The sequence below is a fragment of the Vipera berus genome (genome assembly GCF_964194415.1).
Source record: "Vipera berus genome assembly, chromosome: 2".
Taxonomy (NCBI): domain Eukaryota; kingdom Metazoa; phylum Chordata; class Lepidosauria; order Squamata; family Viperidae; genus Vipera; species Vipera berus.
Window position 1 is genome coordinate 165,250,334 of NC_138203.1, and position 16,413 is coordinate 165,266,746.

Genomic DNA, 16,413 nt, shown 5'->3' on the forward strand with positions numbered 1-16,413 from the left:
TTGGTTCAAACAGACCCAGCAAAGCAGGCTAGAACTTTTGGGAAAATAGGAAAAAGGACTGCTGTGCTTTTCTTGCCAAGAAACATAACTTGCCAAGCAAATGGAAATAATTCCTACTCGGAGGCACGGGATGTTTCTTCGCTCCAAGTGGAAGCTGCAAATCTTTCTCTTCAGCAACAGTTTTTTATAGCACAAGAGGGAGACGAGGAAGAAGTATGGCATTCCCTTTGACATGAGTTCAACAATCTGAGTTCCTGGAAGACATCTCTTTCCATATATTTTAATGTTTTTGCTAATAGTGTTCTGGGCTTGAGAAGGAGTCAGTTACCACAAATTTCTATTGTGCTAAATGTTGTTTCAAATGTTTAATATTTTTTTTGCAATACTCCTTCAAGTAGGTAATTGCAATCCCTATTTCTTTTATGACACAATAAGACTGAGAGAGTCTCATAAGACTGGGGTGACATTTCTGATACACGTTGGACTATACTGTTATTTTGTGGCAAATAAACGGGATTGGATGGTTATTCCAAAATCATCATCCTACCATGTTTTCACCTGAAGTTGACCCTATTGTATCCTATTTTTCTTGCAGGGCTTCCGGAATCTTTGGTACAATCTGCTGTCCTTCATTCCTGTTCTCCAGCCCTGGCATTATTCCCTCAAGGAGATCAGCGGCCGCTTTGGCTCTAGTATCCTCTCCTATTTCCAATTCCTTAGGACGTTGCTCTTCTTCAATCTCTTTATGTTCCTGATCCTGCTGGTCTTTGTAGTTGTTGTGCAGGCTGCTTTCCCTTCTGTCATACCTAACAGTGTGGCCTTCACAGGGTTTGATCTCTTGACTGGAGCAGTGAGTATTCCTGAAATCCAATAGCTTTCCTTTACTAATAGAATTAAGAGAGTGTATTATACGGATGTGTTTCCCTCTAATCCAGGGGTGTCAAACTGGTGGCCCACGGGCCGGATGCATCACGCACAGGCCATGCCCACCCCGGCTCCACAAAGGCAAAAAATACTGTGATACGTCTCAATATATCATGTGACACGATCGAATTTGACACCTGTGCTCCTATCGTTTCAGTTGCACAGCAATGTTTGCTTAGCCCTTGAAAAGAGGGTTAAAAATCCAGACAAAGCCTGATTCCTGCACTGTGAGACAGCATGGGAAAAATATAAGCTATTAATATCTATCCATTTTGACTTTGATTTTCAGTTCATAATCTTTTACCAGAGTCAAACTTTAGCTTGCCAATCTAACAGATTAGAATATTGTCACAGTAAACTACGCACCTATTGACTTTTAGTCTGTAGCAGCATGTCTGGATGGTTGATAGATGCCTGTTCACTCCCAGTGCTTCTACTTTTAGTCTATACTCTGGAAATGTGAACTTGTTCCAGAAACGAAAGAACAGTGTTTGGAACAGCCCAAGGAGTATAGGTTACTCCTATGTGATGTTGTCATCTATGTAAGACCATTTCCATGAATAATCTGTGGCTGTGATTTTAATAAAGAGTGTAACATTTCAGTGTTGTTACAGCCAGGGCCAACTTCTTCAGGAAAGGATAACCTTCCAAAGGATTGACAATAATTTCTTTTCTTCACAGGGCTACTTCAGTCACACACTGATGTATTATGGCTACTACAGTAATTTCACACTTAATGCCCCTGATGCTAATAACACCCATTACAGGCAACACGTGGGTAGCCAGATGTCCTACAATATGCCTCTGGCCTACCTCTTTGTTACCGGAAGCGCATTCTTTGGAACCTGCTTTCTCTTGATCTACAGGTAAGATGAGATGCCTACTCTCTCCCCTTTGCATAGGAGCCCAGCTGCTCCTTCCTTTTCTGCCTGGGATAAGACCAGCCTTCTGCATTTAATGTGTACTTGCATCCTGTTAGGTATATGTCTGTGGCCTAACTGGTTGGGTTGGCAATATATACTACAATTGTATCATTGTTATAGAACTGTAATGTATCACTTTAACTATGTAATGCATTGCATCATACCTTCTAATGATTGGCCAGCGGCCATAAGAGGGAGCTAGAGACATAGCTTCTCTTTCTCTGTTATGTTCACTCTCGCTTGCTGTTACTTGCTGTTTATCGTGGTTTGTGGGTTTACTACTGTTTTGCTAAACCTGTAGAACTGTGTTTGACTTATGGACTGGTAAGAAGACTTGTTATCTACTATCTTTTCATTACTTGTGTATGACCTGGACTGTTTTTTTTCCTGGACTGTGCTATTGTCTTATCCCACAAGTAAAACTTTTGTGCACACCTCAGTGTATCTGTGTGGCTGCTGTGTAAACTTAACTACTCTCAGTATCCTCTTTTTGTGCAAGCTCTCTTTCGCTCAAGATTTGCTCTGCTCATCCTTGTCACATCCCTTTCAGATAAGATTTAAATAAACATTGTTTTTATCATTAGCCCAAGTGGTTTCCTCCTACCTCTCCGTATTTATTTTTCTTGGTGATTCTCAGCACCTGGGAGAGGAAGCTCTGCTGCTCACCCAGAGTTTTGTATTTCAAGAGCCCTGGCATCTGGACCAAGAGCAAAGGATGGTAGGACAACTTGGAAGAATCAGACTGATATATAGAATTGCCACTAAGGAAAAAAAAAGAAATGGTTACTCAGAAATCAGCCTCACTGAGTTTGTGGGAGGTCTTATTTCTGCAACATAGGGTTATATTGCAACTCTTGTATAATTTACACAAATTATTTGAACGTAAATATTGTAGATCGTTTCAAAACAGTTTCAGACTTCTTAATGTGATCATTTAAAACAGATTTAAATAATTAAATAGCTTGACCGCCATCATTTTCAAAATACCATTATTTTTTTCTGAGAAATGATCTAATGTCAAATCATAATAAAGATCATAATAATAAACCTTTATTGTCAAAGTACAACATGTGTACATTGAGATTAACTGAGCCTCCCCCCGTGCTCTCTCCCCTCAACACACAGTGACAACAAACCCTCCATCCTACCACACCATGTGAACCAACTACACCACACACCAGTCTCCCAAGTCAATTCTGCATAAGATTATGTCCCATTTAAAAGCCTAACAGCCCACAGATAAAAGCTATTTTTCAGCCTGTTGGTACGGCTGGCTATATTCCTGTATCTCCTACCGGATGGTAGGAGAGTAAAGAGATACCGTCCAGGGTGTGAGTCATCCCTGAGAATCTTCCTCACTCTTCCAAGGCAACGAGCCCTGGCGATGTCATCCAGTGGTGTCAGGGAACAGCCCACAATGTCTTGTGCTGTGCTCACTACCCTCTGTAATACTTTCCTGTCTGAGGCTGTCAGACCAGCATACCAAACCACAATACCATACAAGAGGACGCTCTCTATGGTAGACCGGTAAAAGAGGGTCATTAGCTGTTGTTCTACCCTGTTCTTCCACAAGACCCTAAGAAAGTGAAGCCTCTGTTGGGCCTTTCTAGCCACCTGGGTTGTGTTAACTTTCCAGGTCAGATCTTCACAGAGGTAGACTCCCAGAAATTTAAAGGAGGAAACTCTCTCTACACAGTCCTCCCCGATGTAAAGTGGGGCAGGTTCCTCCTTTTTTCTCCGGAAGTCTAACACCATCTCTTTCGTCTTGCCGATGTTTAGGAGCAAGTTGTTGTTACTACACCATATGGATAGTTTTTGTACCTCCGCCCTATATGCTGTCTCATCCCCACCTGTAATAAGACCCACCACAGTTGTATCATCTGCGAACTTGATTATCGCAGTGGATGGGTCAGATGATACACAATCATAAGTGTATAAAGAGTACAGGTAGGGGCTAAGCACACAGCCCTGTGGCGTGCCGGTGCAAAGCTTCAGGGGGGTGGACAAAGCAGACCCGACCCTCACTGTTTGTACCCGATCCCTAAGAAAGTCTTGAATCCAATCGCAGATAGCGGGTGAGAATTTCAAGTCAGTCAGCTTCTCGATGAGAATGCTCGGCAAAATGGTGTTGAAAGCCGAGCTGTAGTCAACAAAAAGCATCCTGACGTAACTTCCAGGTTTCTCGAGATGACTTGCTACAGAGTGTAAAGCAGTAGCTATGGCATCGTCTGTCGACCCATTTCCCCTGTAGGCAAATTGATGTTTATCAAAGTCCAGTGGGAGGCATGTCCTAAGATGTTGGAGAACCAATCTTTCGAAGCATTTCATGACTACAGATGTTAATGCAATACTCTAGCATTATTCCTGTTTCCCGGAATATACACCTATTTTATCTTTCCCAGTGCTCTTAGCAATCTTACCTCAGGTAATTTACTCAAATTTATAGTGTTAAGCTTATCTACACTCTGACATAGGCATACCTGCCTATTAAATATCATGAAAGTTGCTTACAGCCCTGCCAGTCTTTCAACCAGATGGTTAATTCCATGCTTGCAGCTAACAGAGTGATCGCAAAGGCTGTTCCTTGGAGAACAGTTTAAAACTGATGTTTGTCTAACCAGCAGATTCTTATGGCTTTTTTCCCCCCTCATAGTATGTCTCACTCCTTTGGGGAAAGTTACCGTGTAGGCAGTGCATCAAGTAATCTGGCAGTCAAAGTCTTCTGTTCCTGGGATTACAAAATGATTCAGAAACGCTCAATCCAACTCCAGAGTGAAAACATTCGCACGCATTTGAAGGTAAGTGCTGAATAGAGCTATGTAGTCTGTGAAAATGCAAGAACTAAATTAACTGGGAAATAAAATCACCAATCTTAGTGAAAGAGAGAATAGAAATGAGAAGTTGCAGGTTTATTTGAGAGTGCATTTGAAAGAAATGCTGCAGCCTTTTAATGCTGAATACATCTAAATCTTCATTTTCACCAATCTTTCTGCAAGTAGGTTAGCCAGTAGCTGTCAATTCAGACGGCCATCTTGCCTGCTGCTACAGCCCTAGTGTGCAAAACAAGGAAGAAGGGGACTAATTCCCAACTTCCTATTATATTCTTCGGCTGAATGCTTACAGTTTTTCAAATTATGTTTTAACTGAATGCTTGAGCTATTTTTTTCTTTCCCCTATGGCTAACTACCTCAAATATGCTAGCAACAGTACCACAGCTTGTGGTGCCTAAAATGTTTATTGCCCCTCGTGATACAGGGCAATGTAGGGAACAAGAATCAAACCTACTGCCCTGAACCTAATGATGTTTTTTCTCTCAACAAGTTCATACTATAGTAAGGACAAAGGGATTCTGTCTGCAAGAAATAAATATGTGTAGTGCATTTTACAGGGGGACAAGAGAAAAACGCAGCAGCTTGTATGTACCACTGTGCCTCTTAATTCTGAAACTGTAGACAGTGAGTAATTTGCAGCTTTTGGTCTCTGCAAGCAGTCAAATCAGTCCTTTGACAGGGATTTATCTGTGCCTTCCTTCCTTGGCAGGTACAGAGAGAGGGAGAAGGGGTGCAACTGCTAGTGATATGTCACTGACTACACAGAGTAGATTTTACTCCATGGAAATTTGATCCATGGAAATGGTGATACCGGCAACAGCAATGACAAAAATTTCCCATCTTATCTGTTTAGCAACAGAAGAGAGGACATGGCCAGAATAGGAAACCTGGCTTATTCATACTCGGTGGGAAAGAATTCTCAGAGCTGTAGTACTGAGCATCTGGAAAGATGTAAATTGCATCCAAGATAAGACATTATGTTCTCGGGAGGTTTCAATGTAATTCGCCTGAAACTTCTCTTTTCCTGTAATTGCCTATTTTTGTTTACCTCACATTACCACTTAAAGCCCACTGTTCAATTTTGAAGCTCTAGTAGACCAAAATGCACATCACAAATAAATTTGGAGTTCTTAGGTATGATTAGAAAGGCATTGACTTTTCTAGCCTGCTCTATCTATCTTTTGTGGTAAAATACATGGGAAAGTCCAATTGCAGGAAAATTCCACTTAGGGTTCACCATGAACTCATAGAGCAAAATGGACATTGCCAACAAATTTGGAGTGCTTGGGTATGGTTAGAAGGGCTCTTACTTTTCTCGGCTGCCCTATCTATGTCTACTGGTAAAATACATGGGAAAATCCCTTAGGAGGAAAATTCCACTTAGGGTTAGGGTTAGGTCACCATGAACTCATAGAGCAAAATAGACATCGCCAACAAATTTGGAGTGCTTGGGTATGGTTAGGAGGGCACTTACTTTTCTCGGCTGTCCTATCTATGTTTCCTGGTAAAATACATGGGAAAATCCCATAGGAGGAAAATTCCACTTAGGGTTAGGGTTAGGTCACCATGAACTCATAGAGCAAAATGGACATTGCCAACAAATTCGGAGTGCTTGGGTATGGTTAGGAGGGCATGAACTTTCTATCCTCCCCTTTCTATTCTGGTAAAATAAATGGGAAAATCCCATAGGAGGAAAATTCCACTTAAGGTTAGGGTTAGGTCACCATGAACTCATAGAGCAAAATGGACATTGCCAACAGATTTGGAGTGCTTGGGTATGGTTAGGAGGGCACTTACTTTTTTAAGCTTCCCTATGTTTCCTGGTAAAATACATGGGAAAATCCCATAGGAGGAAAATTCCATTTAGGGTTAGGGTTAGGTCACCATGAACTCATAGAGCTAAATGGAGATTGCCAAAAAATTTGGAGTGCTTGGGTATGGTTACAAGGGCATGAATTTTTCTATCCTGCCCTTTCTGTCTTTCCTGGTAAAATACATGGGAAAATCCCTCACGAGGAAAATTCCAGTTAGGTTTAGGGTTAGGTCACCATGAACTCATAGAGCAAAATGGACATTGCCAACAAATTCGGAGTGCTTAGGCATGGTTAGGAGGGCACTTACTTTTCTAGGCTGCCCTATCTTATGTTTTCTGATAAAATACATGGGAAAATCCCATAGGAGGAAAATTCCACTTAGGGTTAGGGTTAGGTCACCATGAACTCATACAGGAAAATTGATATTGCCAAACAAATTCGGAGTTCTTGGGTATGGTTAGGAGGGCACTGACTTTTCTATGCTCCCCTATTTATGTTTCCTGGTAAAATACATGGGAAAATCCCATAGGAGGAAAATTCCATTTAGGGTTAGGGTTAGGTCACCATGAACTCATAGAGCAAAATGGACATCGCCAACAAATTCAGAGTGTTTGGATATGGTTAGAAGAGGATTTTCCCATGTAGTTTACCATGAAAGATAGATAGGGCACCCTAGAAAAGTCAGTGCCCTCCTAACCCTATCCAAGCACTCTGAATTTGTTGGTGATGTCCATTTTCCTCTATCAGTTCATGGTGACCTAACGCTAATCCTAACTAGAATTTTCCTCGAATGGGATTTTCCCATTTATTTTACCAGGAAACATAGATAGGGCAGTCTAGAAAAGTCAGTGCCCTCCTAATCATACCCTAGCACTCCGAATTTGTTGGCAATGTTCATTTTGCTGTGCAAGTTCATATGACGTAACCTTAACCTTAAGTCCGTGGTGGTGAACTTATGGTATGCATGCCACATGTGGTGCTCATTGCCCGCTCTGTGGGCACGCCCATCACCCCAGTCCTAGGCTATAAAACTCAACTGAGTTTTATAAAATTTGCTTTAGGTCTCCGCTGTCGTGTTAAAAAAAAACCATTCAAACAATCAGTTTCAATTTCTCGCGGGGAAAAAATGATCTTGCAAAGTTGGAATTTATTGATTGAACTTTTTAGTCCCACCCAGTCTTCTGTTACCGCTGCAGCCACGCCCACCCAATGGGCCATGCCCACCCGGCACCCAATTATACATAAGTGAGTTTTGTTGCAGTTTGGGCACTCAGTTTGCCATCACTGCTCTGGTCCCTCTCCAAAGATTTACTTCACATAAAATCAGTGCTGACGTCTTTCATTGAGAACTGAGTGCTCTCTCCCTCCCTCCCTCTCCTTCTTTCTCCCTCTTTGTATACATATCCTGTTTTTCCTCTCATTTTTTCCAGGAGTGTCTGGCTGAGCAGAGGCTGGAATCCTGTTTAAGCTTTTCTAAGAAGCTGCAGGAACTTGTAGTCTTGCTGGTGGCCTGGACTGTATCTCTGGGCACTGTTGTGGGCACTGCCATTGGTATCCACTACTTTTCTGAATATGTACACCAGGTATGTCAGCAAATAGGGTCCTGTTCAGATACCTGCTCCTGCTTCCTGGGAGAGAATCATGAAAATGAGATCATTTTCTGAGCTCATACAATAAATCAAGGCTCAAGAGTGGCAGCCTCTGAGAAAATAGGCAAGATGATGGTTGTAGCATGCAATGTACAAAGGGGCAAGACTTCAGTTGCATAGCTGCAACTGCTATCTTGCCTGTTTTTATCCTTCCTGGAGGATGCCACTGCTCAGGACATTTATACCAATAGCAGTAAGGCTTGGATTCATGCATTTATATACTGCCATAGGCACCTAGCAGAAAATCTTGCCAAAACAAAACTGCAGGGACTTATCCAGGCAGTCTTTGAAAATAAGACACAATTAAACTGAAGAAAAAATAATAATAAAAAAGTTGATCTATTGTCAGAAAGCTCCTATTATTGGACAGATTACAAATGTAATTTATACATCAGAGAAGAAAATAAATAGATGTAATAGTGTGTAGGTTATTATAGACTGATCTTTCCCAGGCTTGCATTTTCCAGGCATATTGTTTTATTGTTCCTATCCAGTGGTTTTTTTCTAAAAAAAAAAAGGTGCTGGAACTCAGAGGTGCTGTCACTGGGAGTGATGCCGGTATCTTGCTACGGCTTTGCTGCCCGTCCTTTGCACCCCTGCCCCTGGGGCTCAGAGCCACATGCCGTGGGGATTCCCCTCCCCACAGCCGCCGTGGGGATTCCCCTCCCCGCAGTTGCCACGCCGCGGCCCATGCTGAGCCCCCACCCGGAGCTGCTCCAAACCCCGACCCAGAGCTGTGTTCCTCTGGCAGTGGTCTCCGGCGCCAAACAGCCTATTTCCAACCACATCCAGAAAAATTTGTAACAATCATTGGAATTCTCAAGGCCATGTTTGGTATTTCCCAGCAATCTGTTACTGGAAGAAAAAAGCAATCCCTGCTGCGTTACTGATCCCAGAGAAGCATTTGCATGTATGCAGGTATCCTTATGGTGCCATAGTTATGGATGAGAAATATTGGTTGCAAAGTTGGCATTTCTGGATATAATACAAATATTTTTGGACTTATTTTTGTTTCTTTGCATGTTTGATATTTTTAAAAAGCCATATGCTACTGACTACACTTATGCACATATGTAACATTTTTGCTAGGATACATGACCACTGCTTTTCCAGAATGTGAAAAGTGAAAGATTGTGACTAAACAAAATTTTAATGTACAGATAATACCACCAGAAATTATTTTAGCCTTTTTAATAAATGTTGTTATTGATGTTAAGCTCACCATGGAAAACATCATATATTGTTATGTATATACTAGGTTAATTATTTAAAGACTGAAGTGCAACATAACTAGATTCTAAATAATCTATTTTTCAAAACACACAACAGTCCAAACAGTAAAAGTAAAGTCCAAATTAAGAATATTCATTCTTAAGAATTGTTTAATTTAAAGTGGTTTAGTTGTAATAGATGGTTATAGGTTCAAAATAGTTTTCAAGAGTGTACAAAAGATACTATTTTTTTTCTAGCATCAGCTAAATTAGACATATTACATTGAGAAAAATGTTTGTCGTTTCTTTCCTGTTACCTTTATTAATTTCATTGCAGAGATGTTAACATAGGAAATAGATTATTTTGTAATTTAATTTTACCTTCCAAAAGACAGAAGCAGATGAAAAATGTGAGGTTCTTTCCTGTTGGCTTTTTTGAATTAGCTGTTTTAGATTCTAAAAGTTTAGTTCCTAAAGAAGTAACCTTGTAAATAATTTTAATGTCCTCCTCTAGTGCAGGGTAGGCAACCTTGGCTCTTTTATCACTCAAGGACTTCAACTCCCAGAATTCCTGAGCCAGCATGGCTCAGCTTGGAAACCTCTCTCTTTCCCCTCAGTGTGGCTGGCTCAGGATTTCTGGGAGTTGAAGTCCACGAGTCATAAAAAATAGCCAAGATTGCAAAGCCAATAGAGGGAGCATGATTTTTTTTTTACAAAAAAAGGTGCTGGAACGCCATTCTGAGCATTCTATGAGGAAAAAAAGCCCTGTTCCTATCACACTCAGCCAACATTTCATGTTTGACCGATGGGAATTGTAAATAGAGAACAAATGCTGTGGTTATCACTAATGATACCTGGCTTCTATAAAATAACCATTCATGTGAATAAAAAATAACTTTTCAGCAGAAATGTAATTGGGGCCAAGAGCATTGAGCTACCTTCAGCCATCTTAACTGCAGTAAAAGAAGCTTCTTTTCCAAGATGGCTGTTTTCAACAAGCAGTAGTTCTTCCGTCATTGTGGAATTTTTGCACACACTCTGCTAACTAATTACAATGGCCCAACTTGTCTACTGGGATTTGAGCAAAAGTTCAGTTTGAGGGAAACTCTCCATGTTCCATACCAACAGTTCCATTGCACTAAATATGGACATGCTGGTATGCCTGGTGGTTTCATGCGTTCTTTGGGCGTGTAATGCATTGAATAGCCAGGCAGCATGATACACTCACTGGTTAAGATGGTAGACATGAACTAGGGTAACCGTATGTCAAATCTCTACTCAGTCATGGAGCTCATTGGGTGATATTGAGCCAATCACCTTAGCCTATCCCAATTTGCTTATGGTGTGGTTGTGGGAAAGCTAGTTTGTCTAATGGTTAATGCACTGGGCTAGAAAGCAGGAGTTTGTGAGTTCAAGTCCCACCTTAGCAATGTAAGCCAGCTGGATGATCTTGGGCCAATCACTCTGTCTCAGCCCAACTCACCTCATAGAGTTGTTGTTGTGGGGAACATAGGAGGAAGAAGGTGTGTTGGATATGTTTGCTGCCTTGCGTTATTTGTAAAAATAATGAAGGTGGGGTGCAGATAAAGAATAATGGCATCAGGGAAGACTCTTTCTATGCTGTCTTGATTTCCTAGTGAAAAAGTGGAATATAAATGCAATGTGAATGATTTCCTCCTCAGGTTCTGCACGGGGAGCTTTTGAAAAAAAGCCATGCTGGGAAAGAGTTGTTGCTCCTGGCCCTGCCTCTGGTTGTGTCTCTTATTAACTTGCTCATGCCATATTTTTACAATCTCCTGGCTGCGTGGGAGAAACAGGAATCTCCAGTACTGGAGGTGTACGTTGCCATTAGCAGGTAATGCAAATCTCACAGCTGAAATGCAGAGTGGACTGGGCTCAACTGCATCCCATTATTGCAATATTATTAGCCATTTATAAAAGGGACTTAAAAGCCATTTCACCAGCAGTATTGCACAGGAAGAGTTCAGCCCTCAATGTCTTTCTTTTCCATTCCCCATAAAACCAATTGTGTAGACCACAAGCATGTGATAGGACAAGAAAGGCAAACTGCTTGCTGAAGTGAGATAAATCATGGTATACATACTTTCTAATTTTATAATAAAAAGAGCCATTTGTATCTTTGTTGTTACTGTGTAGCTAGAAAAGAGGAGGCACCTGGGGCTTAATCTGCGTCCCTCTTCTTGTTCTGTCCACACTCTACCTCCTTGCACAAATGCGGGGTAAAAGAGGCCTTCCTTGCTCCAGGTGTCAACTGGAGGGAGGCAAGAGAAGCAGGATGAGAGGATACCTGATGACGACTCCTGTGATCTGAAAGCAAACTTTTTCTTAGGCAATACTTTTATTTCTTTTTCTCCAGGAATTTAATTCTGAAAACGATCATCTTGGGCCTACTGTCCTACCATTGGCTGAGTTGGAAAGTGACATCTTCAGAGACTCAGGTCAGTGCAGTTCAAAAATAGTTAGTGGCTCTGTCCCTCTAACATTAGGCCAACCAAGAATAAACGGCGTTAGGGGTTGTAGAATAAAAGAGCTTTTCTCTTTGTCAATCGAGTGTGGGCTATACCAGAACGACAACTCGTGACTGCCAGTTACGAAGAGAGAAAGGGCCTTTAGAATATGAAGGGGTTCTGCAGTGAGTAGCTTTTCCCATGGAATAAGACTGGTCATCCAAACTAAGTGTGGCTTTTCTCATGAGGCATAGACTGTGGTGAGTGGGTTGAGGATATGAAATGGGCAGGCATTACCACCCCCCACGTGGGCAGAAGCAGACGTTTACTTTTTCTTTGTGAGCACTTTTTGTTAAAATGTGGCTAAGCTTATCTGGGAATACAATTTTCTGTCTTTCACTAGTTTTTGGTAATCAGGCTTCCCAAATTTTGCCATGCAACTGGAAAGAGCAACAAAGGGATTTGGAGATTGCCAAATGCCCACCTTCGACACAGTCAGTTCTGTAGCATTATGAAACTAAACTATGCTGCATTTTTATGGAGGGGGGAAAGACTCCTGAGTTTTAGACTACAACCCAGACTTGCTAGTACAGTATCCCAAATGGAGCCCCTGCTCTTTCCCAGACTTATAAAACTCTCTCTGCATGGCAGGGAGGGACTCTGCTCTGGTAGGCTTGGTGAGTGCATGCTTCTGACAAGAGAGAAGCTGATGGGCAGAGAGCTCTGGAAAGAGAGACAGGATTCTTCATGCAGGAACAGATTCAGTATTGCATCATGGGGTTCAAATACATTTTACTAGGCTTGTGAGCGTTTGCATGCCAGGGAGAGGTATCTGAGCACTCCTGTAGTATTGCAGCTAAGAGGACAGTTAAATTATAAGTGTTATGTACATAAGCTGAGGTAATTCACGGACAGCTCCATAACAGCTGAGTTTGACAGCTCGGCTGGCAGCAACAGCAGGGGAGCGCATGATTGGTCGGCTGCGTACGGCGGGAAAATTCCTCTGTTAGGATTGGGCGTTGGGCCGGCAGCCAGAGTATATAAGGAGCTCTGGCACTCACTGTCTTTGTCCTGTCCCAGCTGAATAAAGCCTGTTCTTGGATATCCGCGTCAGCTGTTCCTTCGGTCCGAGCGCCCAACATTACAGTTGGCGATGAAGGTGGGATACTGCTTCATAGAGCAAAGTTACTAAGCTGAAGTCACTGGGAAGCGGATAGAGGAAACTCATCCTGCAACTTCCCGCTGAAGCAGTATCCAGACCAGAACAGCATGGCAAAGCTTGGACACATCCGAGAATTTGACATCCGCTATCCGGAGCGCTGGGAGTCACACTGGGGGCAGGTCGAAGGCTACCTACTAGTAAATCACATCATGGAGGACCGACTGAAGGCTGCTGCCTTGCTGTGCCTAGCGGTCCGGATGTCTGCGATGTGGCCATCGGGTTGTGCAGTCCAGAACCTATCACAACTGTCTCCTACACCGACCTCACCGACAAACTCAGCAGGCACTTCATGCCAAGGAGGTCAGAACTTTTTTGGCGGCTTCAATTCGTTCAGAGGAGCCAGATGCCGGGCGAGTCCACGACCGATTACAATGCGGTGATACGTCAAGCCACCCGTATGTGCCGGTTTCCGGATCTTGAAGATCGAATTCGGGATTGAATCATCTTCGGGCTAAGCGACGAGCGGCTTCAGAGGAAGTTGGTGACAAAACCTACGATGAGCCTAACTGAAGTCATTAGCGAAGCCATGGCTCACAAGACCGGGCGTGGAAAGAATGCATCCCGACCGGGCAACGGCCCTAATGGGTCAGTACTTCTAGGCAGCGCCATGGATGGTGACAATGAGGAGGACGATGACCCAGAAGTCAACGCCACCGAACGAAAGTTTGAAAAATTCCAAATCCGACGCAACCTCGGCAGAACTCAACAAAAACCGCGGGCCAACAACAAAAGCGTGGGCTACCCAAGCATCAGAGATCCTGAGGCAAGATGTGCCAGCTGCAGGGGCACTCACGCCCGGGGAACCTGCCGATTCCGCAACGCCAAGTGCCACTCCTGCAGCAAGACCGGGCACATTCGGGCCATCTGTCGCAGCCGCAACCGCGACAACTTGAATGAACTCGACTTGCCGTTGCCAGGTATAACCCCCCCCAATCCCTGGCTTTGAGCACCCTGGGTTTTCTGCACAAATTATTGACAGGGGAGAGTTGTTAGGGTGTCATTCTGTAACCCACCTCCTGTTTAGGCCGAAAATTAAAATCAAGGTCCATTTACAAGGAATTCCCTGCGAGATGGAGGTCGACTCTGGATCTCCAGTCTCCATAATATCTTCTAAGACCTTTCAAACAATTTGCAACCTAAGCGGGCGGTGAGTTCCTTTAAAACCAACCAAAGTCAAGTTAGCGGATTTCCAGTGGGCCCTGATAAAACTAAAGGGGAAGGCCACCCTGTCAGTTAAGTTTAAGGGGTTCCGGGGTCCCTTGGACATGTTAGTAACTGTAGGTAAAAGAGCCAGTCTAGTGGCTAGGGAAATACACTGGCTCTCCTGTAAGCTTAAAATTTAAACCCAATATCCTACCAGTTAGGATCAAGGCGAGGAGAGTTTCATTCGCCCTCAAGCAAAAAATTGAGGATGAACTGGATCGACTCGTTAAATTGGGAGTTTTAGAACCCGTGGATGGGGTAATTGGGAAACCCCCATCCTCACCCCAGTTAAATCTAATGGCGACGTTAGGATTTGTGCCGATTACAAGGCCACCCTCAATCGAGCTTTAAACCCACACGCTTACCCTGTCCCATTGGTGAAACATGTCCTCTCTGCAATACAGCCCAGCGCCATATTTGCCAAGCTCGACTTGGCACAGGCGTGCTTACAACTACCTGTTACCAAGGAGACTGCAGATGTGCAGACTATTGTTACACACCGCGGGGCTTTCAAAGTGAACCGTCTACAGTTCGGAATTTCAGTAGCTCCTGGCATTTTCCAGGAAGTAATGGAAAAAACTTTGAAAGGCATCCTGGGGGTGTGTCCATACTTCGACGACGTTCTGATTGCAGGAGAATCAGAAGAGGTCCTGGCTGAATGATTGCAAGCTGTTCTTTGCAGATTTCGTACAGCTGGGCTCAAATTGAAAAAAGAAAAATGTAGCATAGGGGTAACTTCCACTGAATTCTTAGGTTATAGGATAGATGCTCAAGGAATTCACCCCACAGACTCAAAGGTAAGGACAATTCAATTGGCTTCAACCCCCCAAAACAAAACCAAACTACAAGCCTTTTTAGGACTACTAAATTTCTACCATGCTTTTCTGCCTCAGAAAGCATCCATCGCCAAGCCTCTACACAGGTTGCTAGAGAAAAAAGCCCCTTGGACTTGGTCCAGCATTCATGAAAAATGTTTCAGGGACCTGAAAAAACTGCTCTCCAACAACTCAACTGTCACCCATTTTATTGAGGGCAAAGCTATTTGCTTAGCGTGTGACGCCTCCCCTTATGGGGTGGGGGCCGTATTAAGCCATTTGGGTAGTGATGGGATACAAAAACCGATTGCATACTACTCTAGAACACTTTCTAAGTCAAAAAGAAATTATGCACAAATTGACAAAGAAGCCTTGGCAATAGTTGCCGGGATGAAAAAATTTCACGACTACCTTTATGGTAGGGAATTTACAATCTTCACTGACCACAAGCCCTTGTTAGGGTTATTTACTTCAGATAAACAAACACCTCAGAGGATCTTACGTTGGTCTACCTTCCTCTCTGCATACACATTTAAGTTGCTTTACAAACCTGGCAGGGAAATGTGCAACGCAGATGGATTAAGTACATTGCCCTTGCCAGAGAAGGACCAGGACCCAGTACCTGCTGGCCAAATTCTGGCCATTCAGGAACTACCTGAATGCCCTCTACAAGCAAAGGACATTGCTTCTGCCACCAAAACTGATAAAACCCTTAGTAGAGTACTGACTTGGGTAGCCTCGGGATGGCAAGCAAAAAGCCCAGGGACCGAATTCCAGGCCTTCTTCATTAGGAGGCATGAATTGTCTTCACACCTTGGCTGTCTTTTGTGGGGAAACAGGGTCATAATTCCCGATAAATATAGAACTAAGGTCCTACAGGCACTTCATGAGGGCCACCCAGGAATTGTGAAGATGAAAGCGTTAGCTCGCAGTTATTTGTGGTGGCCAGGCCTGGACAAAGATATAGAATGTCACGTAGCTGGATGCTACTCATGTCAAAAGTCCAGGCCAGAGCTACCACACGCCCCGGTACACAAATGGGAAGTAACGCGCAATCCTTGGTCTAGGGTCCATCTGGATTTTGCTGGGCCATTCCAAGGGCAAATGTTCCTAATTGTCGTGGATAGCTATTCCAGGTGGTTAGAGGTAATCCCAGTTAGCAGCATGACTTCAGCCAGCACAGTACAGGTACTCAGGGGGCTCTTTGCCACTCACGGTCTGCCTGACGTATTAGTCTCAGACAATGGGCCTCAATTCACCTTTGCCATTTTCCAGGTTTTCACCCAGAACAATTTGATTAGGCACGTCACATCCGCTCCATTCCACCCGTCCACTAACGGCCTTGCTGAAGTT

At 43.3% G+C, this 16,413-nt stretch overlaps 1 protein-coding gene across 4 annotated transcripts in view; it reads left to right on the forward strand.

Annotated features, from left to right (window-relative positions):
* TMC6 (transmembrane channel like 6) overlaps nt 1-16,413 on the forward strand; it is a 52,120-nt gene that overhangs the window by 14,791 nt on the left and 20,916 nt on the right. For all 4 annotated transcript variants that reach the window (XM_081317301.1, XM_081317303.1, XM_081317304.1 and 1 more), the window contains 6 exons: nt 596-850; nt 1,606-1,790; nt 4,501-4,645; nt 7,923-8,075; nt 11,035-11,207; nt 11,730-11,811. In XM_081317301.1, coding sequence (XP_081173427.1) covers nt 596-850; nt 1,606-1,790; nt 4,501-4,645; nt 7,923-8,075; nt 11,035-11,207; nt 11,730-11,811 — 993 coding nt within the window. The remainder of the gene's footprint in view (nt 1-595; nt 851-1,605; nt 1,791-4,500; nt 4,646-7,922; nt 8,076-11,034; nt 11,208-11,729; nt 11,812-16,413) is intronic.